Below are 24,479 nucleotides of genomic sequence, written 5' to 3'. Positions count from 1 at the left end.
GCCCAGCCAGGCTGCTGGCAGCCGTGGGCACCCCAGGAGCCCCCTTACCGAGGCACTGCTGGCTGCTGTTGGTGGGTCTGTGCTGGCTGCCCTGCCGCAGGACGGGGGTCCCACAGCTCACCGTGTAGCTGCTGTCGGACTCTGTGAGGGAGTAAGGGGAGTTGGCTCTGCCAGGGTGATGCTGGCAGGCTGTGCCATGGGGGGAATGATGCCCAGCACCCTACCATAGAGATCCTGCACCAGGGACCTGGATCTACATCCAACAATGAGCCCTCCTAAGCACCAGCCCCCCTCCCTCCCGCACTCTGGCTGTGTAGCCCCTTCTCCCCTCAGTTTAGGCCATGCAAGGAAATGGAGAACCCCCTGCTCATGCTGGTGGTGGCACTAGTACCAGTACCTGGCAGAAATCGGGCCTTGGAGGTGCAGGAAAGGGCACAGCTGTCCTTCTTGCCCATCTTGTTGCAGGTGAGGGTGGCCCGTGGTGGCACCGAACCTGGCAGGCACTTCACCAGCTCCAAGGGACAAGCGCCAGCTGGTGATGACAACCAAGGATGCCCATGGCTGGCACAGCTCAGAGCCCCACGAGGGACCCCTGCGCCCTCCAGCTCATGGGGGATTCACCGGGGAGCAGAGGGTGCCAGAGCGTGGCACAGGGACCCCAGCCTGGCATCCCAAAGCCCCCAGCTCCTCCAGCAGCCCTGCTGGCTCCCGGCCTGACGTACCCACACAGTCCTTCTTGTTCCAGTGCAGCTTGCAGCCAGCAGGACAGGTACACTGGTAGCTGCCAGGGGTGTTGATGCAGCCGAATTTGCAGCCACCCCGGTTGATGCTGCACTCATCGACGTCTGTGGGGACAGAGGAAGGGGCAGTGGGTGAGGGGCAGGGGGGCCCCTCTGCTCTGACACTGAATCACTGCATTTTCTCAGGGCCGGGATTCTGGATGGATAAATCCAAGGCCAGCTGGGACAGGGGATCTGCACCTCAGGGCATTTCCAGCAGTGCCACCTCCCCGGGGACAAGGGACAGCCCGACTCCTGGTGTCCCCAAGGGCCAAGCAGGCATGGGTGCAGCCCATCCAGGCTGAGCCCAGCCCCAGCCCCTCGTGGGCTGGGGGCACAGCAGACAGAGCCGAAGCACTTAGAAACTGAACCCAAAACCTCAGCCCTGGTCCCTCTCTTCAGCAGGGACCCCCCGGCCTGAAATGATCCTTCGTGTCAGGGATGGAGCTGTCCCTGTCACAGCTCTCCCTGCCCAGCTGCCCCTCACTCAGGGCATTGGTGGGGGCCATCAATCCCTTTGCTGCACGGACACCCGAGACAGTGCCAGGGGCTGGGCTGGCTCACGCTGATGGTCAGAAACAGGAGGAGGGTCGCTGCCCCTCGCCAGCCGGGCAGCACCGGAGCACCCGGGCTCGTCATCCCGGGCCGCCGGCACCGCTGCCACAACACGCTCCGGCAGCCCCTGCAGAGCGCGTTTCATCCGCCGCCCCCGCCCTTGGGAGCTATCTGCCTTGTGAAATTTAAATCAAACCCTTTTGATGTTCCCCTTCCCACCCCGTCACAGCTCCCTGCCAAAAACGCCGGGGATTTCTCCCTCTCTGCCGCTGCAGACAAGTCGCAAATCGTTCCTGTCGCTCTGTTTGAAGTTGCAGACACCAGCGAGTCTGGCTGTGAGCCCCGTCCCTGCCTGGCCTCAGCTTGGGCTGTGCGTGGAACCGACCTTCCCCACGGGCCCTGAGGGTGGGCAGTGTCCCCAGGGGTCCCACGCCAGTGGCAGCACACAGCTGGCCCTACCTCCGCAGTGGGTGAGCCCGTAGAGCGTGTAGCCCTTGTGGCAGAGGCACTGGAAGCTGCCGGGGGTGTTGATGCAGAGGTGGTCGCAGGTCCGGTCAAAGGAGCACTCGTCGATGTCTGCAGGAAAGGCAAGGGGAGCAGGTGAGGGCTGGCACGGCACAGGGGCCCTCCCGGGCACAGGAAGGTCCCTTCCTGCTCCAGCTGCTCCAGCCAGCTGGGGGCTGCGCTGGGATGCTGTGGGACCCTGCCCCGGCATCCTCCAAGGGTCCAGAAGCAGACTGCTCTGGGCATTCAATACCATTCCATACAATCCTGGGCATTCAGGATGCTCCAGAGCCCTGGGCTCCCTCTCCCCAAGCTCCTCCTCAGCCACTGCACCAGCACCCCCCTGCCCAAGCTCCTGCAGCCCCTCTGCACCTCAAACGGGCCCGACAGGACCAGCATCCTGGCCCTGGCACGGCAGGGCTGCAAGAGCCCCCGGCTGCTGCCCGTCCAGGGCAGGGAGGGATCGGGAGGATGCCAGGGAGGGATCAGGAGGATGCCAGGGAGGGATCAGGAATGCTGCGCGGGCAGGTCCTGCCTCGGGGACGGTGCCAGCACTGCCTGCTCGGCCCCGCGGGCACCTCGCCGGGGCAGGGAGGCCCCGGTTGGGAGGTGAACCCAGCCTGGTGGGCTGGAGCATCATTTCATTGGCTTCATTAAGTTAATTGCTGCGCTCACGTCAAACTCCCGGAGCACAGAACCTGGACGGAGATGAAAGCAGTGGCAGCCCCGGAGCCTGCCAGCCCCCTCCTTCCCCGGCCGTGTGTTTTCAGGAGGCAACACTCGGGCTCATGCACACCTGCCGTGCTGACCTTGGCCATGGGCTGCGGGGGCAGCAGTGACCTCCTGAGCTTATGAGAGATGTTGGGACAAGGAGAAAAAGGTGGAAGAAGCAGCACGGAGCAGCCAACTCCCTCTGGAGTGAGCAGGAGGCATCTTCTCCCCACTGCTGCCCTCCAAGACCTGGGAACCCTGGCATCTGCCTAATTGCTGGCTTTAACTCTGCAAGATCCCACAAGTCCCCAGCTCTGAGACTGAAGGGCTGAGCCCCAAACCAGAGCCCGAATCCAGCACGAATCCCCTGAAGGACGTATGCAGAACACAGCAAGGGCCAGAGGAATGAGCAGCCGGGACAGCAGCTCTGCAGCAGCAGCCACGGAAGCGCAGGCAGGGGCAGGGCAGGGGGCCTGGGCACTCAGTGCCCCTTACCTTGGCAGTTCCTCTCGTTTATGAGCAGCTTGTAGCCCTTCTTGCAGCTGCACTCGAAGCTGCCCACCGTGTTCCTGCAGATGTGGTCACAGCCGCCGTTGTTGAGCCGGCACTCGTCAATGTCTGGTGGGGACAAGAGGCACCCAAGGGTCACACCCTGGCTGGGATGCTCGGCCAGGAGAGCCCAGTGCTCCCCTCTGGATGCTGTCCCCACCATGAGCTGGCCAATGCAGGAAACCCTTTGGGCTCTGATGAACGTGGCTGACGTGGTTTGGTTTTCCACTAATCACAAAATTTACTGTTAGGAAACAGCGTGTGAAATGGAAGGAGACCAGGAGGAGGCAGCAGCCTGCCCTGTCCCTCCATCCCCCAGTGCTGGGGCAGCAGCTCAGCCTCGCTGGGGCTGAGGTTTGCTTTTTATGACTGTGAGGGAGCAAGCTGTAAAGCTGCCTGCAGCCATAATAAAACCCCAGACAGAGGGGACGTGGCTCTGGGTTATTGCACATCGCTGGAAACTGCAGAGCTGGAGAGGGCTGGATGCTCTGATAAAACACCAGCGACAAGGGGCTCTGGAAGCAGTCAACAGGTAGACAGGCAGCCAGCAGTGGGACAGGGTTTCCTTTCAGCTGGGGTCAAGTTCTGAGAGCTGCCAGAAGACACAACGCAGGCACTGGCCAGCCCTGAGGGGGGAAAGTTTGGGGCGCAGGGAAAGCAGCCTGGACTGCCCTCCTGGCAGGGACAGGTGGGTGGGGACTTTGGTGGGACGTGCAGCACCTCGGGGTGTTCTCCCCCATGTGGGACGTGGTGCTCAGACCTGGCTGGGCAGTGTCCCAGGGGAAACCTGTGCATCTCCCACTCCCAGAGCAGGCGTGCATTCCCTGCTCATCCAGCCCTGCCCCTGGGGCAGCTCAGGCAGTGGGGAGGAGTGAGATGGGACAGCACCCTCTAGCCCCACAAGGGCTGCCTCCAACTTGACCTGACCCCCTTTTCCTCCTCCCCACAGGCTTCCCAGGGGCATGGGGCCAAGCATGGTGCCTGCAGCAAGGCATCCCAGTCCCCGTGCAGGGGGTGATTCCTGTCCCCACCCCATGCATGCAAACACCAAGCCAGTGAGCGCTGGGGACAACGTCCAGCTGAGCTAAATCTGAGCCTTTTCTGAGGGCATTGAGGACACAACGGGGGCCTGAGGCACCCAAGGGTGAGCAGTGAGCCCCCAGCCCCACTCACACCCACCTACCTTTGCACGTCTTCCTGTCAGGCTGGAGCATGAAGCCCATGGGGCAGCTGCAGTGGACGCCGGTGGCTGCATCGTGGCACTTGCTGTCACAGCCCCCGTTGTTCACAGCACACGTCTCTGCATGGGAAGGGGACAGAAAGGCTGGGTGAGGGACCAGTGTTCCAAAGGCTGGGGGAGTCACGCCACCCAGATGTCCCCCGTGCCACGGCCTGGGAGTGGCAGCGGGTACAAACCTCCCTGCAGAGCCCATGGAAACCTCCCTTGGCTCTGCCACAGCAGCGAGGAGGCCACAGAGCCGTGAAATGACGAACACATGGGGCTGCTGTGCCCCACAGACAGGGCCTCGTGGAGGCCACCTTCGGCAGCTCCAAGAGGAGGAATTCGACTTCAAACAAAAAGAAGCCATAGCACTTGTGCAAAAGCAGCCAGACACGGGTCCTGCCAGGCTGCAGCTCCCAGGGATGGGGGTGCACAGCCCCAGTCCCCCGGTGGGGTGGCAGGGGGGTCCTGTCCCCCTCGCTGCCACCGAGCTAGCGAGCCACAAAGCCACGGGTGACCCTGTGCTGTCAGTCCCTGACCGTCACCCGCTGCTCAGGCACGGCTGGTCCGGTGTCTCAGGCTAATTTGGGAGACACATCGTGTAATTAAATCACACACTCAGAGGCAGGCAGCATCAGTGGAAAAAAAATCCATTTGAAAAAAAAAAAAGAGCTAATTATTTCAGTATTATCAAAGTCAGCTGTTGCTGGTAGGACTAGAAGGGACACTAATTTAAATGAAGCATTTTCAGCTTGACAGCTTCCCTGTGAGATCAATCCTCAATTTCAACCCTAACCACCAGAACAATGGTTTGAAGTGCATTAAGTTGTTCACAAAGGATAATAAAATATTCCTTTCAGAAGGCTGGTTGCTTGGATAAATGAGGCATTTGGGCTTCAAGGAACCCAAGATGAAAATGCCTTGAAGAAATTCCTTGGAAAGAGCAAATCCCAGGTTCTCCTGCTCTTTGCAAGCACCACATGGGGTAGGAATGACTGAACCATCCAACCATTTGCCGCGGGGCCCGGGAGCTGGGATCGCTCTGTGCTCGTCTTGCCACTGCTATTTTTATGATGTCCCATAATAAGAGAACAAAAGGGACCATTTTAATGAAATTAATCGCCAGCACAATTACAAAACCTAACGGCAGGGGAAGGATTTCTGCAGATATTATTCCTCCAGCCAGGTCCTCCACGCGGCCCAGCCGTGCCAGGGCCGTCCCCCTCCCCGCGGCGCTGGGGACACGGGGCGGGTGACACCGTGCCCAGGGGAAGGGAAACTTTCTGAAAGGCCACGGAGTCATTTGTTTAACGCCAGCCTTTGTTCCAGCAGCTGATGCAGAAGCAGCCCGAGGAGGATTGATTTAACTGAGATGAGACGATTGGTTTGGCTCAGGTGCTGCTGCCAGCGGGATGGAGCTGGAGAAGCAGCTGCAGCTGGGAGGATGGAGCTCTCCCGAGAACGTGGTGCCCTGGGCACACTGTCACTGTGCTCACAGCCTCCTCCAGCACTGTGCACCCCTCCTGGCCTCTTTGCACCTTTGGGAACTTCACCTGAGGTTAGAGCCAGTCCCATCCACCATCCCAGGGCACTGCCCAGGGTGGGCATTGGGTATGAGCTCGGTTAGCACGGCCAGAGCACCACTGCAGACTCTTCTGTGAAGGGGGGACCCTGTGCTGGGTTTGCAGAAAGCCCGGAGGGGGCTGCTGGGGTACCTGTGGGGCAGTGGAGGTTGGTGGCACGGGCTGGGCTCTGGATTGCCCGGGGAGCAGCGATTGTTCGGCGGAGCTGGCAGCCCAGGGCTGCTCCCAGCCTGGCGGGACTCACCAGCCACACAGGGCTTTGGTGAGGCCTCCATCGCTCAGGCAGGGAGGGGACAAAGCTTCACACACACACACACACTCTTTTCCACCCTCCTGCGTCCCAGCTCTGGTGTCACTGCCTGACTGCTGTGCCATGGCACTCCTCACCCTGCTCAGCAGCCTCAATGCTGGTGACACTCCGGCCTCACCTCCACCCTCTGAGCAAGGACAATCTCAGCAGGATGTGAGCCCACGAGCCAGAGGGGATAATTCCACGGTAACTGGAGGGATTACAGCTGGGCTGGCTGGAGGGTGGTGATGACGCAGATCTGGGGTCCCCCACTCCTCCCACCCCTGTGTGAAAGGCTCTGCAGAGCCCCCCAAAAGCTGCAGCCTGTGCTCCCTGTGCTGGTGAGCTGAGCTCCCACAGCTCCTGCATGTGCCAGGAGTTTGCCTGCACCCTGCACTTCCAGGAACAAGATTCCCCACCACAAACAAGTTGCTGCACCTTCTGCCTCAGTTTCCTTGGTGGCAGAGCAGAGGCATCACCTTACCTTTGGGAAGGGCTTGGAGACCCCACAGGGATGCAGAGAAATCCCTGGGGAGGTGCCCAGCCCCGTAAAGGGCCATTGCAGCCCGGCCATTGCTGCAGCTCTGGGCTGAGAGCCACTGTGCGTGGCAAGGCCAAACCCTGGGACACCCTGGAGGTCCCAGAGGGGACCATCCTCGTGTGGGTGGGCTCTAGGAAGGGACAACTGGGGGTGCACAGCACAGAGACGGGCACAAGCATCCCCCTCCCCACCACGCAGCTGCTGGCAGCCCACTGCGAGCTCCTCCTGGGTGTGGGGTAACCACTGCCACAGCCACTGGAAAGCAGATTGTCACCCCTGGCGCGGGCTGGATCCACCAAAGCAGCGTGAGAGCCCCGTCTCATGCAAGCACGGCAGGGGGAAGGGTCCCTCTGTGTCCCCCAGCCCAGCCCCGGGCTGGCCTGGCGGGGTTGGGAAGCGGCAGCGGGGCAGGGTTAGTGAGACATGCGGTTAGCGCAGCAGCTCAGCCCCCGAGCCCCGCCATGATCTCCAGAGGAGAGACCATCTACGGTTAGACCCCTTCGTAGAGATAGAGAGAACGAAAATATTTACCATTAGAAAACGTCTCAAGGATAACGTGTTGCTGGAAGTGTCTCTCCCCTGTTTAACATTATAAAAAAGTGATTTAGAAACAGTGTCCAGCAGGGAACTTGGTTGGTGTCACACATCAATGGGTTCAACTCCGCTGCATTTCCAGCCTGGTGGAAACTGTCCCTTTGGGCTTTTCCTCTCCCACCTCCCAAGCATTCCACGTCCCTCAGCCTCTCCAAACCCCCTCCAGCTGGGCTGGGCTGGTTGGAGCCCCATGCGAGCGGGAGAAGCGCGTTATGAGGAGCGTTAGTGCAGCCTGTTAGTCTGGGGAACCGGGTCCTCGCCCTGCTTGGGAACAGAACCAGCTCGGGCCAGGGCAGGGGGTGATCCCCGAGCGGAGCCACGCGGACGCCGCGCAGCCACGGGCTTTGGGGAGGCAGCCACATCCCGCCTGTGGCACCCGTGGATTTAGCGGCCGAGCCAGCGGTGAGACAAACCCCGGGTGTGTTTGGGCTGCTCAGCCTCCCCCGTGGGTCAGTGCACCCCGGCTGCGGGGCCAGAGCTCCCAGCACCGCCAGCCCCACAAAGCTGGGGAGCACCGGCAGCTCCGCAAAGCGCCGAGGCGTGGGTCAGGAAATCAGCCATAAAACTCGAGCTGGGTTTAGTTTCCTTCCCCATCTAACTGCATTTCTTCCCCATCCACCTCCTCCCGCTCCACCAGTGCTCGCCACAAGTAGGGGGCCAGCAATAGCCCTGCTGCACCCCAAATATAGGTGGGAGGGAGCTGCAATGATGCCCTGGCTAGTAAATCTTCCTGGAAAGCCAAAATCTGCATCAACTGTGACAGCTGTTTTTGCATCTCCCCGCGGGCAGTGCACCCTTGGTTGCCGGAGGGTTATTTTATGTGCTTTTTTTTTTTTAAAGGCTGCTTTTGGAGCATAAATATAAATATATAAGGTCATTGACTTCCCCTCCCGGCTCCCCCTCCCCCCCGTGCCTGCAGACATGTTGGGAGCCATTAGTGATGGCCCCTGTGCTTAGAGGCATGTTCCTCATTATCTGCATTTTTAAAAGCAGCAATAAAAAGCAGAAAAATGAAAAACACCGGCCGTGGCCTAATGAAACTGTCACTCAGAGGGGCTGATCGTGCTTCCTGCCGCGTGGTGTGATCTGAAGGGAACCTGGACCTGGGGCCTGTCCCGGCAGCCCATCAAACACACCGCGTTCAATTTCAAAGCCCATGGCCCGGGGAACGACTTTGCGTTTCCCCTCGCTGGAAACTTTATTCCCCTTGAAATGATGAAATATTTTGGAGGAAATGGGGAAGGGGCAGTGAAGGGGGCAGTGTGGAGAGGGGAGGGCTGTTTGCAGTGCCCGAGCCATAAAACAAGAAAGGGTGGTTATAAATATCCGAGCAGGTACCTCGGCTGTAAATCTGCTGGCCGGGCATCCCCGCGGGGCGGCTGCTGGCTCCCAGAGGCTGGAGCACAAGCCCTTGGTGTTCCCACGGTGGGGCTGGGGATTGGGAATCCCCCAGGGAGTACAGGAGCTGGGCAGGCCCCTTCCCGTGAGAGGGGATTGCAGAGCCCAAAGGCATGAGACAGGCGTGCTGTGGTGGTGGGCTTTGGGCTGGTGCTGCTCCTAAAATCCTCTAGTGCAGTGTTTGATTTCCCCTGGAAAGGCGGACAAGGGGACAGCTCACAGGGATGTGCTGGCTCTGGTGGGAGATGCCTCCCCAGCAGGTACAATGCAGGGCATGGGGACAAAGAGGGAGACTCTGGCCAAGGACAAGAGGATGAGTGATTTTGGAAACCCCCAAATCCCACCCTCACAGCTGTGGTACCCAGGGTCTGAGCGCAGAGACCACCCTCCCCCAGCAAACAGAGTGCTCTGAAGCATCCCCCAGCTCATGAGATGCTCTGGAGAGCTGCTCTCTCACCCCCACACCCAGCAGGTCCAGGGGCACCCTTGGACCCAAACCTGCCCAAGCCAGACGCCGCACGCAGGGCCCCTCCTCCAGGAGGAGCCCACCAGCTGACACCCCAGGGTCCCGAGCTCCCTGTTGGAGGAGAGCTCCCCACCCAGGCGCAGCAACAACCCCTGGGAGGCTCCTCAGAGGTGGGACAGGACGCAAGGGCTGTGGGAACAAACACCAGAACGGCGGGGACCAGGGGCTGGGAGCGCCTGCCAGCAGCCAGGAGGGATTGGGATCCACCCTGGGAGCAGGCTGGGGGACAGCAGTGACATTAAAGCAGCAGTGAGCCGATGGGGAGGAGGGCTTTGCTGGGGGCTCAGCCCCAAACACCCCTCGAGCTGGCAGGGAGCAGCCAGGGGCTCGGGGGGGATCCTCTGCCCTGAGGACGGAGCCGTCTGTGGAAAGCACGAAGGGTTTTCTGTTCAGGCACAGCAGGCACACGGGGAGCCAAAACCTCTCCTGCTTCCAGTTCCTTTTTCTTTTTCATTTTGCAGTAAGAACTCAAATGTCTCAAGCAATTGTGGACTTAATCATTCCCCAAATATAACATTTTTTAAATCAAAGCAGCTGTTAAACAGCATAAGCATATGAAACCAGTAAAACTTCTATCTCTGTTTGATGTTTTACAATTTGAAAACACACACAGGAAAAGGACAATTCTGGGGGTGGTTGAGTTGTCAGGTTGTTGGGGTTTTGGTTTTGTTTTTTTGGTTGTTTTTTTTTGCAAGACAATTGTTCCTGAGCCAAGGCCCCACAATACCAAGTTGGAGCAGATTGCTGTGGGCAAACCTGCCCCCTCCACATCCCTCCTCAAAAGCTGCCAGTGGCAGCGACAGGAACACTTCCCAGCATGAGGACATCCTCACAGCTCTCTCTTCAGCAGCACAGAAGCAGGCAGGGGACCCCTGCCCACATGCCCAGGGGTCCCCTCAAGCACCACAAGATCACTTCTGCTCCCTGAGGCTGTGCAGACACGTCCCTGCACCCCCAGGTGCTGCAGCATCCCTCGCACACGTGCTGAGCTTCCCCCTCTCAGCAGAAGGAAATCGCTGCACGCCTGAGGCTCGGGAAAACCTTTCCCAGGCCAAGGACAAATCACCCAGGCAGGAAGAGGAGCCATCCCACACCCCAAGCCCCGTGTGGGCGATGGGTGACCTACCTATGCACGTCACCCCGTCCGAGTGCAGCAGGAATTTGACGTGGCAGCCGCACTTGGGCCCCTGGTCGGTGTCGTCGCAGGTGTGCTGGCAGCCCCCGTTGCCGTAGTTGCAGGTCACTGTGGGGGCAAAGCACCAGCGTCACCGTGGCCCCAGCTCCTCTTCCCTGTCACCGTGGCCCCAGCTCCTCTTCCCTGCCCAGCACCCACAGGTAGCACATAAAGCTGGCTGGAAACACTCATCTGTACCCCCAGAGAATTCCCTCCCTCCTTCCCTCCCTCCCTCCCAGATAATTCCTAAAGCCCTTCACTTTCCCTGTGGGATCTTAGTACCTGCAGGCTGTTATGTGGTTTCTCACATCTTCCCTCTGCTTATCTGCTAAATGCCACCAGTGGAGTCCAAGCAAAGGGGACTGGTGGTCTGGTTGGCCCTGACCCTGAACCCAGTGCTGCAGGGGAGGGGTGAAACTTTGCCGAGCTTTGGAATGACACAGGAGCTTTTGGGAATCCCTGCCAGCCCTCCCCAGGGGGCAAGGTGTGCTCTTCATTTAGTTCAGGATTAAACCTTCATTTCATCAGCGATTTTACACATTTGCTGCACACAGCAAATGAGAAACAAAATAAAAATAATTGCATAAACACACACATATCTATTTAATAACCCTGGCACTGCCAGTGAGATGCTGGCAGGAGATCAGACAGGCTGAGAGCACCACAACCCCCAGGGAGAGGATTCCTGCGCTCCTCACATGCCAATTGCACTCTCCTTGTTCACCTCCCCTTTGGAAAGTGAAACACTGGGACAAGAACAGGGGATGCTGAGCCTCTGGGACCCCCTTGAACGGCCATTTCAGCCCGGTCATGGAAGGACACAACATCCTGGAGAAAAGGGGGCTGCCAGAAGCATTGTCTGTAAGGGCAACAGAGGCAGAGCTGAGCGTGCTGAGCTTCAGGCTCAATGAACCAACTGCTGCCAGGGGGTCAGGGCTTTGCTGCAGGGGCAGGAGGTGTCTGTGCCACGGGGACAGGGTCGGGGGGTCCCTGGGAGGTTGTATCCCCAGCCCTGGGGTGCTCCTTACGTTTGCAGTCCCGCTGGTTCTTGGTGAGCTCGAAGCCGGGGCGGCACTCGCAGGCGATGCCCCCTTTGGGGGTCTCCCGGCAGATGTGGGCACAGCCGTGGTTCTTGTTCATGCAGTTCATGCCTTCTAAAAGAGAAAGGGAAGCAAAGAAATGCTCCAAAAGCTGCTGGCACTGGTCAGCAGTGGCAGAGGGACATCTGAGGTGGGGTGGGATGGGATGGGATGGGATGGGATGGGATGGGATGGGATGGGATGGGGGGTTGATGGCAATGGGAAGAAAACTTATCAATGAGGACCTTGTGGGGACAGGATAACCCTGGCCAGCTCCTGGCACAGAGCTGCTGGGGAAGGTGGACAAAACCACCTGGGAGCCTCCAACCTTTGATTCCCTCCCACCTCGGGTGAGACTCTGCTCCCACACCTCTCGGTGGCTTTCAACTGAGCTCAAGACCCAGCCCCTGCCTCCCTGTCCCCAGCAGGGACCACCCACTATGGCACCAGCAGGAAGGAGCAGCCAGCTCCTCCCTCATGGGCACACAAGGGATGGGGACACAGGAGGTGCCACTGTAGCTGCTCAGCTGTCCAGGGCAGGGGGAGATTCCTGGGGAGCTGGAGCAGCCAACACAGCTGGGAAGGGGGAAGGAGGAAAGCAAAAACACTCAGCTGGCTTTGCCAAGCAGCAGAGATAAAAATCAGCAGAGACACAAAAATCTCTCATTTCCTCCTATTTTGGCTAAGAGATTGCTCCAGACGGCAACAATTTAGAGTTGATACCGAGATGAAGGGCTCAGGGCTGTGCAAGACCTGGCAGGGGAAGATGTGTCTCAAGGTGCTGTGAGGACCTGCAGGTCCTTCCATTTACCAGTAAATTCCTCTGGGCATGGGATTAATGTCCCCAGCTCAGCATTGCTGTGCCTGGACAAGGGACCTTTGGGGGTTTTGCTGCAGGACATTTATCACCTCTCCCAACATGCCTGCCATAGATTCACTTTGAAATCTGCCACACCAAGAACCCAGCAGCAGCACCTAAACCCAGGCAGGAGCGGCCAGAGGTGACAGAGGACAGACCTGCCTGATAAACACAGGGATGGAGGGTGACCTTCAGGGCGTGGAAGTGCTGAGCACTGACCTTCAGGGCGCTGGATGCAGGTGTGCTGGTTGTCACTGAGGAAGAAGCCCTCCCTGCAGAAGCACTCGTAGCTGCCCATCATGTTGACACAGGTCTGCTGGCAGCCGCCGTTGCCCTCCGAGCACTCGTCCAGGTCTGCAGAGGGAAGGTGGCAGGGGGTGAGCACAGCTCCTGGGCACACCAAGGGGATGGGGACCGGGTGGCACAGATCTGATGGGCAGTGACTGCTTCCCCCCAGCTTGGCAGGATGGGGGATGAAGGCAAAGCACAGCAGGAGTGGGTGCAGGGATGGTACAGCTTCCCTGACTGACGGCCTCGTTTTACAAAAGGGAACACCAGACCACAGAGAAAGGGCTTTTCCTTGTCCCAGAAAACCCAAAGCACCCAGGATGCTCCTCCAGGATGCTGGCTGCAGCCAGCCCCTGCTCCCAGCCCCTCAGCGCCTGTCGCCAGCTGGGGATGCCTGCACTTCATTAGGAGGAGCTGGGAAACCTTAGCCCAGAGCAGGGATAATTACTTGTAAGGAGACTCACATCCCCTGCTCTGCTGCTCGGCTGCCCTCACACCTGTTTTGGTTTAACAAGCCAAGGCTGCAAGGGGCTGAGATGTGGCCCCGTGGCAGCAGCAATGCCCTCGCCCCAGGCTGCTGCTGCTCCAGCCCTGCAAAGCCTGCATTTAATGAAGAGTAACTGCCCATTGCTCTCTCTAGAGGCTTTCTGGGGACAGTGGTCCAAGCTGAACTCACCAGTGCCCTGAGGTGCCAGCACAACCAGGATTGTCTCGAGCAGGGACAGATCTGTGCTGTGGCCACCCCTTGCCCCCTCTGCCCATGGCGCTGGGTGGTGGTGTGGGGCTGGGAAGCGAGGGGCCCCATGCCAAAGAAAACCTCCTGTGAACTCGAGCGTTGCAGAGCCACGGCTGAGGGGAAAACTGAGCCCTGTCAGCATCGCCCGCCGGAACCGCCGGGAGAGCGGCTGAGCGCCGGCACGCGCCGGGGGCTCCAGCAGCAGCCCCCTCCCCAAACAGCACAGCACCTACCCAAACCCCTGGCTTTTGGGCCAAACGGATGGACGGATGGATGCCCGAGCAGTGTGGGTGCCTTGCACTGTGCCCCAGCCACTGGCAATCCCTGAGGGTTTGCTCAGAATTATCAAAGCAGGGCTGCAGCTCCAGCTGGAAGTGGCCAGGCAGCAGAGCCCAGGAGCACCCCAAAAACTTGCTGTCTTGGAAAGGAGGTGTTGAAAACACACAGGGCCATGGGGGCTGACACCTGGGCTGCAGCCAGGCATAAAGGGACATCCTCTGCCATGGCAGGAAGCTCATGGCTTCCTCCAGTGCTCATCCCAGCCAAGCTATGTCCTGCAGATGCCAATAACCCTCCTCAAATCCCCCTGCTTAGAACAAGGGCTTAATGTCTTGCAACTTCTCCTTCCAGCTCTGCTCAAAAATGAGGAGGCAGCCGTTCAAACCTGATGGCTGAAATGAGACTCCACTTCTCTAATACCTGTTTTATTAAAGGCAACAGAGATGGGCAGAAGCCAGCAGGGCCTGTGTCAGGACGGGGGCTTGAATTCCTGTCCTGGTTCAAAAGGTCGCCCAGGACGGGCAATGGAGGGCCCGGTGGACTCTGGTGGGCACGCACCCTGACCCCTCTCCAGCTCAGCTCCTGCCCATGGCACTGGCAAAGCCTGGGCACAACACGCCGCTTTGCTCTGCTTCTCTTTCTTTTGACTAAAAGGGGATGCAGGCAGGTTGGGCAAAGCACGTCGGGATCAAAGATGAGATACTGGGATGAGCTAAGGAAGGGCTCAAGGCGGGAGCCAGCATGCTCCCCCCAGATCCCTGCTTGGCCGGCTGCTCCCCAGCCATCCCCATCCCCTCCCACCCAACTCTGTAAACACATGACGTCCAGCTTTCCTTTCTTCTTCTCGGGCTCATCCTCCCCCGGGAGAGGAAGGCAGAGCCAGCCACCCGCCCGCCCGCGCCTCCTCCCAGCTGTGTAAATCTCCCTCCTCCCCGAGGAGGCTGCAAAGATCCCGGTGATGGTGGTTAATGCAAAGCGTATGTGTCCATAATCCCTTCCCCCTCCTCCTCCTCCCGGTGATGAGCTCATTAATGACCCCTCTGCAGACACTAATTGGAAAATAGCCTGGGCTGCAGGCAGAGGGGAGCGGGCGGCCCCGTGCCCCGGAGCTCCCCCCGCGGATGCCGCGGGAGGAAGCGGGTGCCGGGCGCGGGCAGCTCGATGGGCCCCGGGGCTCTGCCGGAGCCTTGGCTCCGCCGCGGCCGGATGGAGTTCGGGGCGGTGGGAAGTAGCAGGGAGGATGCGCGGCTGCTCCGTAGGCAGATGCCGGGTTTGTCTTGGCCCGGGGATTATTTATCCAGTCCCTTCGCTGGTTCCCATCCCCACCATATTTGCTATTAACTCATCTATTTTGGCAGGTGCAGGGCTGACCTCAAGCACGAGCGGAGCGAGCGGCAGGGCCCGGGTGAGCTGGTCCTGCCCTCGGCAGCGGCGCAGAGCCGCTGGCCCGGCCGCTCGCCGCAGCAGGATGAGGCTGTGGGGAGCCTGTTCCTCACCCCAGCAACTCCAAACCCAACTCTCCCAGTTTTGCCTCGCCCCAACCCTCCCAGATGGACCCTCAGAGCGAGTTTTCCTGCCAGCATGGAGCATCCTCCCTTGGCATCACCCTGATGTAACGCGGAGCAATCCTGTCCCCAGCGAGCCATCGCAGCACAGGATATGCCTGCGTGCCCTGGGAGTGCCACCACGGTTCCCCAGCAGACCTGGGGGTGTTGTGTCCTGGGAAGTGCCCAGCAAGGAAAGCCAGCGGGTCGTTCCTAATGCGCTGGAGCAGCTGAGGAGCTGCAGGGCGCTGACATCCCTCACCTAGGCAGTTGTGGCCGTCGTGCGCCAGGCGGAAGCCGTCGTAGCAGGTGCAGCGGTAGTTGCCGGGGATGTTGACGCACTCGTGCACGCAGCCCGCGTTGTCCTCCCGCTCGCACTCGTCCACGTCTGCAGAGGACAAGGGCGGCAGAGCTGCAGGGCTGCCCTGGCTGCTGCTCCCCATCTCCAGCATCTTTACCGCCCAGCTGGAAATGCGCCCTGGGGTGTTCTGCTCTCTCTGCCTATTCCTCAGCTCCGTCACCACCTGCAGCATCCCTCCAGAGTCTACAAAACCATCCCCATTCTTCCCGGGCTGGATGCTGGAGCCCCAGCTAACCCAGTGTCTGACAGCTTTAGCTTGGGAACCTCCTGGGATTTCCCAGGGTGCCGGCAGAGCAGCCCGTCTCCATGGCAAAGCCCTGCAGTGCCTGGAGCTCTTTAATCCCTCTGCTATTTGTACTCGGCCCATCCTGACCCTGAACCTGCTTCCAGCTGGGAATTTTTCCCCTGCTCCAATCCTGCTTTCCTGCTGCTGCTGCCCCTAGGAGCCCATTTTCTTTCCATTCCCTACTCAGTTGTTCCTATATATAGATATATGCCTACATCTGTATCAATATCTAGATTTACACCTATATCTACATCTAAATTGATATCTACACTGTCTCTATCTCTGTTTCTATTCTTATTTTTAAGTTTGTGTTTCAGCTGCTAACACAGTTCTGCAGCCTCAGGGTCAGAAATCCTGCAGGAAAATAAGCCCAGCTTTGTTTAAAACAAGCCCCATGTGACCCTTCACGGGCAGCCCCAGCCATGTCAGGACAATGGCTGCCAGCATCACCAGCAAGGACAGTCAAAGTCCTCTCTGTCAACAGGCCAGCAGTTTGGGGCAGAAAAGGGGAATAAAAGGTTTACAATGGGCCAGGGTGAACAAGTGGCTTTTTTCGCATGGCCCGGTGCTGATGAGCCACTGCTGGCCTCTGACCTGCTGGGGCTGTCACTCAGCAGGACTCCGGCTCTGCCACTGGTGTGTCCCTACCTTTGCAGTGCTTCCCGTCCCCGGTGTAGCCGGACTTGCAGATGCACTTGTAGGACTTGGGGGTGTTCTGGCAGATGGCATCGATGTGGCAGTTGTCGGTGCCCTCCACGCACTCGTCAACATCTGCAAGAGGACAGGTGAGGGAGCAAAGGGGAGAGCCTAGGACCTCCACCCGTGTCCCCACGGGAGCCACCACCCCAGGTGATGGATCCCAGCAGCCTCTGGCTCCCCACCCAGCCCAGATGATGGGCTCTGGACATGGTGAATCACTGGGTCCACTCCCAAACAGCACAACCTGTGTCCCCTCTCAGACACGTCACCCTGAGACTCCCTGGCCCTTTCATGTGTCTGATGATAGGAAATGCTGCTCCAGCTCTCCCAGTCCAGGCTGGAGCCAGCCCAGGCAGAGGTAAAAGTCTCTGTCTCCAATTAGCTGTTTCCTGAGCCGACCAGGCACCCAAATAATCGTCATCACTTTCTATTCTTAGGCGCCAAGGAATGTGCATGAATTAGCAGGGACCGCACTAAATAAACCTGGGAGCCAGGAGTGAGAAGCAGGAGGGAGAACTGGGAAAAACATCAAGGCTTCCTTGGGGACACGGACAAAATTTGCATTGTCTCCATCCCCCTTTGCCCCTCAACCCCCTTCTCTGGGATGCAGTGCTGTGGTACCCAGGACATCACACCCAGAGCTCCACGTGCTGGCAATGGCCCCAAGCAGCAATGCCCAAGGGTTTGCTGTGACAGGAGGCCGTGGGAGCAGAGGTTTTAATGGTATTTGGGAAATGGAGAAGCCTCAAGCACACGGAGTGGAGGTTTGTGAGCAAAAGGCTGTTCAGCTGGCTCCCACTGCCCTCCCTGCTCTGGCACACAGGGAGATGTGGTGCCCTGAAGCGGGCACATCCCCTCCATGACTGCCAGTGCCTGGAGATCAGGCTGCCGAGGGGCAGGCGGGGCTGAGCATCACCCGCAGCCCCGCAGGTATGGGCAGGGCTCCCAGAGCGGCCCAGGCTCCAGCTCCACGTGGGAAGCATCAACCCTGCTCCCGGAGGGATTTGCCTCCACCTCTCCTCACTGGGGAAGGGGGACCTGAGAGTCCCTCCAGCTTCTCTGTACCCCCATCAGGAGTAGCATGAGGCTTCAAAGCTCTCATCTGCCTTTAAAGCACCGCTTATCAGCAGCCCCAAGAACAGAAGTGCTCCAGGAGCTTCCCAGAGACCCAAAACATCCCTGCAAGCGGCGGGCGGGCAGCCCTGCACCCCCGCGGGACCGAGCCCCGTGCCGGCCACCCCGGCGGCTTTGCCGGGAGATGTGACTCACCCGGCCCGGAGGAGGAGAGCTTTGTCTCTGCATCAGGGAGGCGGCACGTGCCTGCGCATTGTATAAATATTTACAGCCCGCATTCATATTTGTTATTTGACATTAGCCATGGCCCGCGGCCACCACGGCCTCCCTTGGGCCATTAATCACTGGCTGGAGGCTGACCCACCACGGTGGGGACGCTGCAGGGATTGCACGGGGACCAGAGCCCTGCTGCTGGCTGGCACCTACAGCAGCCGTGGCACGGCCACGGTGCCACAGTGCTGCGGCCACCCCAGCACCCAGCATCAATCCCTGCCTGTGCCAGGGGACCCACGGGCCACTTGTCCCTTTGGGGAGCTGAGCGTGGCTGTTCAGCATCCCTGTGACCTCACCTCAGGCTCCTGCATCCCTCACTGGGCTCCCAGAGGGTGGTGGGAGGTTGTGGCACTGGAGCAGGGGGATGTGGGGGGATGCCAAGCGCTGGCCACAATGGGCATGGGAACTCAGCAGCAGCAAAGCTGATGCTGAGCCAAAGGTCTACTCAACCTGCAGACCCTGGTCCTGGCCCTGCGTGGTTGGGAGCTCCCCTTCAGGTGCTCCCCCAAAGTTATAAATCACCGTGTGATGCTTCGAGTCATGGTGCCACGGTGACCCCGGGCACCCACCCTGGCACACAGGTGGGAACCAGCACCCAAACATCCATCAACCCCCATCTCCCTCCCCTAAAAACAGAACATGAAGCATCCACCAGGCATAAATCACATTGAAACTTTCCCAGCCTTTTGCCAGGAATCTCACTTTCGGGGGAATTTTATTTCCTATTTATTTTTCCTTCTGCACTCTCAAACTCAAGACCACGAACAACAAGCATGAGGCACCGAATGCACCTCTGGCTCTTTCCCACTCACACATGTGTAGCATCCTTTTTTTTTTTTTCCATCTTTTTTTCTTATTCTGTAACTTCAAAGTTGTCTAACTTTGGAAAGATTACACAGCAGCAAAAGTACAAAAGAAAACATTATCAGTTTTCCACTGTAATTTTTCCAAAGCCAGAGTCATTCCGAAAGGTTACAGGATTCTAAAATAAAAAAAAAAAGAAAATAAAAGAAAAAACAAAAAAGTGTGTTTGTGGGAAGAGTGAATCAATACCCTCCTGGGCACTCCGGGAGCCGTCCCGGGATTGGCAGAGATCCCAATTTTGGAATGCTGAAATTCTGGCTCCTCAGTATCCTTCAGAAATGATGTAGTGAATTAAAGTAAAACCTTCTGAAAAACTCCATTTTTAGCATTTTTGTCAAGGCAAGCAGCATTTTCCCAGGAAAGGGAAGGTTTTCTCTCAGACCAGCCCATTTTTCCTGCGGGAGAATTTTCTCCATCCAAAAAGCTGCCTGTGCCCTCACTGCAGGTGCTCTGAGCTGCTGCCACCATGTGAGAGGGTTCATCTCAAAGATAAGTGAAGTTTTAATTTTTTTTTTAAAATAAAAATCCTTATTGATGCTCCTGTCCCTATTTGCTCTCAGGAGTTCCTCTCTGGGGTGTGCCCAGCTCGTCCCCCTGCTCCAGAGGAGCTGCTCCATTCAAGGTCCCAAATCCAAGTGGGTTTTCTGGAGGGTTTGCCAGACCTGTACCCCGACACTCTACATTTCTTCCTTCCACAAATAATCGAAACCCATTGTTTTTCACCCTCAGCTGCCTGAAATGAGCCCGAACGGGGCAGCTCAGATGGGCACACCCCGCCTCGAACCCCCGGCACGGGGAATTCTGCACCCGGCCGGCAATTTGCTTTGGATGAAGACGTCGAGCCTCGCTGGGAACCGCAGGTCTCGCCCTCTCCCTGCCCAGCCCCATGTCCCTGGAGCCCAGCGGGGCTCCTCGGAGGGCAGCAGCATCCCCGGCACGGCACCGCCGGGGGCTGCGGCCAAGGGCAGGAGGTTGCGCGCTCGCCCCGCGCCTCGGGCCGTGTTTTTTATTCCGTTGTGGGTGGGATTTTCCAGCTCTGGCTGTTGGGCCCCGTTCCGCTCCAGCTGCAGCTTTATTCTCCATTTCAAAGGCAGCGGAGGCAGACGGTTTCAACGCCACTGCCATTTCGAGCGTGCCAAAAGCGGGGGGACCGCCACCTCCCCGGGAGCGGCGCGCACCCGCCGGGAGCCGAGGGGCTTTGACCCACGGGGAGGTGGCAGAGCCCTCTGTGCCCTGCCGTGCCACACCCGACAGCGAGTAGGGGGGATAAAGCAACAGCTCGTATATTTTTAGAGCCTGGATTGAGGCTCTTTCCTCGCTTCCTTATGTTGTTTAAAAAAAAAAAAAAAAAAAAGATGGTTTTAGCCCTAGGCCAAAAGTCCTAATAAATTTGAGGAGGGGGGGTGAGACAAGACAGCAAAAACTGGCCTGAAAAATCCTAAACAAACAAACCCCACCATCCTTTCCCCCCCCTCCTGCAAGTGCTTCAGCTTTTTCTACAAATTAATTTTATTCTTTGTTTTTATATAGGCATATATATTAACAGCCTGTCTGTATGGGGATGTGTGTGTAGCTGTTGGCAGACATGCGGAGTTTCCACTCGGCCTTAATGCCAAATTAAAGCTTTATAACTTCAGTAGCTCCTTTTACCAGGGTATTAATAACCACCTCAGACACTGTGGTGCAGTTTATTAATCATTTGTTCGTCCAGGGAGCTTGCAAGGGTGACTCGTGCTGCACCACAGCAGGAGTGGCTCAGGGCACGGCCACGGGCAGCGGCAGCCCCTGGGAGGGGATTTGGGCCAGGAGAGGGGAGGAGGATGCTCTGCAGGGCAGCCTTCTGTAAACTGGCTAAAGAGATGTCATCTGCACTCAGAGACCCTGACTCAGGTGCTGGGTGAGGTCTTGCTGCCGCGATGGGGTGCCAGCGGGCAGGTACCCGTGCTCAGGATGCCCAGAGGGGATGTCTGTGTCTCACCGTGCAATGCAGACCCCCAAACCAGCCCCGTGCCCCGCACACCCACCCAGCTTTCCCAAAAGCAGGTGGGACACCGGAGGTGCAGCCCCAGCGCTCGGCCCTGTGCAATGATGGAGCACAGAAGGAGGAGCAGCCACCAAGTCACAGCGAGCACCTGGGGCCATTCCCAGCCTGGTGACCCTACTGTCTAATGCCCAGACCCTGCCCTATAACCCTCACCATGGGTTTTACTTTCCCAAAGCTGTTAATGACCCAGAAAAGGGCTTTTTTTCCCCCCTCACTTATGCTTCCCACTCCCATGAGGGCCGGTTGAGCCGTCCATCCTCTGCAGCAGCCCAGGTCATCCTGATGGATCCCACTTCCAGCACCATTCCCTGGGTAGGAAATGTTCCCTCCACCTCCTCCTTGTGCCAACCCTGGTCACTTCAACCCAGTTCCATCAAACCCCACAGAGGGTTTGGTGCTCCACACCAGCAGCCTGCTCATCTCCCCAGGGAATTGCCATTGCTGTTGCTGTTCCTTTGGCTCATTGGACTGACCCGGCCTTGCCCTAAAAAATGTGTTTGTTTTTTGCTCCGGGAGCAACAATCTCAAGATCTCCAGCAGGGACACAGCCTCTCCAAAACACAGCCAGGCATCCTCCAGTGCTGCCAGACAGAGCAAACTCTATTTGCCATCCCAGGCTTCTCCTAAAGCCTCTCAGGGGACTTAGAATTTTGAAAGTGAAGGCTAAGGTCAATCATGCATACTATTTTCCTAAACTGAGTACTCTGGTGTGGCTGTCTGTGAAGGAGAAAGAATCTATATAAAAATAAAAGACAAGAACCCCCCAAACTCCTGAGCAGTTTGGAGAGAGCAATACATCGGCACTGGAAGACTCAAGGTGTCTGAATATTTATACCCCAGTTGGCAGTTACAAAAAAACTCTTCTTCCCTCCTTCCTACCCACCCCCTCCCCTTTTTTAATCTCGGTACAGGCATGTTAGACGTCCTCAGTCAAAGATCTCCTTTGAACTGTGTATGTGAAATGTTTACAGTTTTACATTTCATATTTCAGCGGGGTGGAGGGGACAGGCACAACAGTCACACACTGTGAATGCTGGAGAGGTAGGAAGGCAGAGGCCAAGGGGGAGGAGGTTTGGCTGCGATGGGAGGGGAATCAAACAGCATCTCCACGCTGCAATTGGAACATTTTAGACTCCTTTAAAAAATACAGAAAAATAATCCCTGGCGGTGTAGGCTTCGCAGGTGCATCGCAGCACACCAGCCCCTCTCGTGGGACAGTGGCCAGGAGGGCTGGTGTCAGCCATCAACCTTCCAGCACCCAGTGGGCTGGGCTGAGGCTGTCATCCCAGCCAGGACCCTGAACTGGGGTCGTGGGAATGCCAGGGGCTGCAAAGCGGGGTGCTGGGATCTCCCAGGGAAGTGCTGCCTGTCCCTCCTGGCTCCACACCACAGCATCATCTGAGGGGATGTGCAATTAGCTGCAGGGGAAAGTGGCAAATCCTGGGGTGTGTTCCCAGTGATGGGGGTGCTGTCAGAGGGGCTGGCACTGCCCGAGGAGGGCGCACAGCTGCCAGTCCCTGGGCTCTGTCCTGCCAGCAGGCAGGGAGGGACTGATGCTGGCAGACAGCAGGTAAGGGCACTGCTCCGCCGAGAGCACGAGCTCAGGACAAACTCTTCTGTCTGGAAGGCTGTGAGATGGACTGACAGACAAGAGGTTGGGACTGGGAGTGACATTATCTGCCCAAAACCCAGAGGAGTGGTGGGCACAGCCACACGTGGGCAGCTTGACCTGCAGATGGCAGATGTGAATGCATGTCAGGAGCCTCCCTATGGTTGTGTAGATTTATGTTGCCAGTTCTCCTCTTGAAAGCTTCCCTAGCCCTAAGCTGACTCCACAGCCAGCCAGGTCCACTGGCAGACACCCTCCAGGCCCAGCAGCCAGCTCTCTAAATCCTTCCTTCCCCACAGACTAAACTTTCTGGGGTAATTCAGCACAAGAAATGAGCCAGCAAGCCCAACCCGTGACACAATGTTATCCCACCAAGAAAAGACAGATGGGAGAGGAGCCCTGCCCAGCCGTGACAGTCACCTGGCAAGGGTGGCCGTCCCTCAAAAGGGCAGAGGTTTTGGGGTGATGTGTGCCCCATCCTCGGGGTGTCACCCGGCACACACACCTGATGCTTTTGAGAAATATCCTGCTAACACGTCCCAGACACACAGAGCGGGTTCAAAGAGCTCGGTGACAGTCAGAAAACGCAGGAGACGGCAGGTTCTGAGGAAAGGCACATGTTGTACCTGCCATCAATGATGCCCTAACGATGCCCACGAGCTCAGCCTCATCCAAAAAGCACCACCAGCACCAGGCCACCCTCGCCCAGAGTCCTCGCAGCCCCGCAGACACCAACCTTTGGCTCTCTGCAGACACCTCCCCCTCCCCAGCCCACAGAGCCCCCAGCCGCAGCCTCAGGGATCAATTGTCCAGCAGAGCCCCCCCGCTGGTGAGCACCGGGCCCGGGAGGAGCCAGCGCTGTCCCGGGCGCACGGCGGGCGATGAACCCCGGCGCAGGATTGAGCTCACCTCTCTCCACCCCCACTCCACCCCTCTCCTTCCCTGAAGGGATCTGTCAAGTCTCTGCACGATGGAATTTCACTTTGCTATTTTAATGCAATTCTGGCTCGGGCTTAAATGGAACTGGAAACCAAAAGGCCTTAATAAATAAATATTATGATAAGAAATGAAAGCAATGCATACACTCAAGATAATTTGAGGGGGGATAAAAACCTAAGCATTCCTTTCTGTGCCTAAATCATAAAGCTTTATGTGAAGCTGGACGCCTTCTCACCAAACCTTTGCCCTGGAAAATCTCTCCTGCTTGCCCAGGCTGCCCTCCGGAGAAGTCGCCTATTGCTTTAGAAACACTTTGAGCCAGATAAGACAATAGCCTTGAAATTCCTTCTAACTTTGTCGGTGACAGGGCTCGGGCGACCATGCGCGTGGCTGGAATCCTCCTACAAGAGATCTTTCATTATCGCCTGCGCTCCGAGATTTCATTCACACGCTATTTAATCTCACCGTCCGTGCGAACGCTGCAGCTGCCACAAGGGCACAGCCAGAGAAACCTTACAAGAAAAGGAGAAAAGCCCGCAGATTGTACAGATAGTGGCGAATTAAGGAGAAAAACCCCCTTTGAGACAGCCAGCAGGATCATGTATGGGGCTGTGTGTGCTCGTGCGGGCGCACGCACTCCCGCGCGCGTGTATAGAAAAAATCTGAGCTAAATATAGAGGTGCTATAGAAAAGCCAAGGTATAGATAGACCATACATAAAGCTCCGTGTGTACGTCTGGGAAGGGGAGGCTCTGGCTCAATACGGGAGCTGTGAAACAGAAAAGCCCGAAGTTGATAAGGATGGGACATACCTCTCTTTCCACGAGATAGGGAAAGAGCTCCCTTAATTTTCAGGCTTAGCTGTGCTCCAGCTACCTGAAGTTTCCTGCTGCCCAACATCTGAGATTCCCCCGTGCCCATGTGGAGTCCCTGAGCACGGATGCAGCCTCCCGGCGTTATCAACACCCGCTCCGCCATCCCTGCCCTCCAGCCCAGCCCGGAGCAGCCTCCTCGCCCGCACCGCTGCCGTGGTAGCCCCATCTCACAGACACAAAACCAGCAGAGCCCCCCAAGCCTCTCCAAACAGCCACATTTTGCCTCTGATGGATGCAGACTTGTTT

At 57.9% G+C, this 24,479-nt stretch overlaps 1 protein-coding gene across 1 annotated transcript in view; it reads right to left on the bottom strand.

Moving 5' to 3' along the window:
* Positions 1-24,479, bottom strand: part of SCUBE3 (signal peptide, CUB domain and EGF like domain containing 3) — a 32,417-nt gene that overhangs the window by 7,156 nt on the left and 782 nt on the right. The window contains exons 2-13 of the mRNA XM_038162600.1: positions 16,506-16,628; positions 15,473-15,598; positions 12,583-12,717; positions 11,454-11,579; positions 10,378-10,494; positions 7,265-7,312; positions 4,282-4,398; positions 3,045-3,167; positions 1,794-1,910; positions 723-845; positions 398-532; positions 49-141 (exon numbers count right to left, since the gene is read on the bottom strand). Of these exons, the coding sequence (XP_038018528.1) occupies positions 49-141; positions 398-532; positions 723-845; positions 1,794-1,910; positions 3,045-3,167; positions 4,282-4,398; positions 7,265-7,312; positions 10,378-10,494; positions 11,454-11,579; positions 12,583-12,717; positions 15,473-15,598; positions 16,506-16,628 (1,383 nt within the window). The remainder of the gene's footprint in view (positions 1-48; positions 142-397; positions 533-722; positions 846-1,793; positions 1,911-3,044; positions 3,168-4,281; positions 4,399-7,264; positions 7,313-10,377; positions 10,495-11,453; positions 11,580-12,582; positions 12,718-15,472; positions 15,599-16,505; positions 16,629-24,479) is intronic.

This window comes from Motacilla alba, chromosome 26 (genome assembly GCF_015832195.1).
Source record: "Motacilla alba alba isolate MOTALB_02 chromosome 26, Motacilla_alba_V1.0_pri, whole genome shotgun sequence".
Classification (NCBI taxonomy): domain Eukaryota; kingdom Metazoa; phylum Chordata; class Aves; order Passeriformes; family Motacillidae; genus Motacilla; species Motacilla alba.
This window is presented reverse-complemented; position numbering and strand designations above follow the sequence as displayed.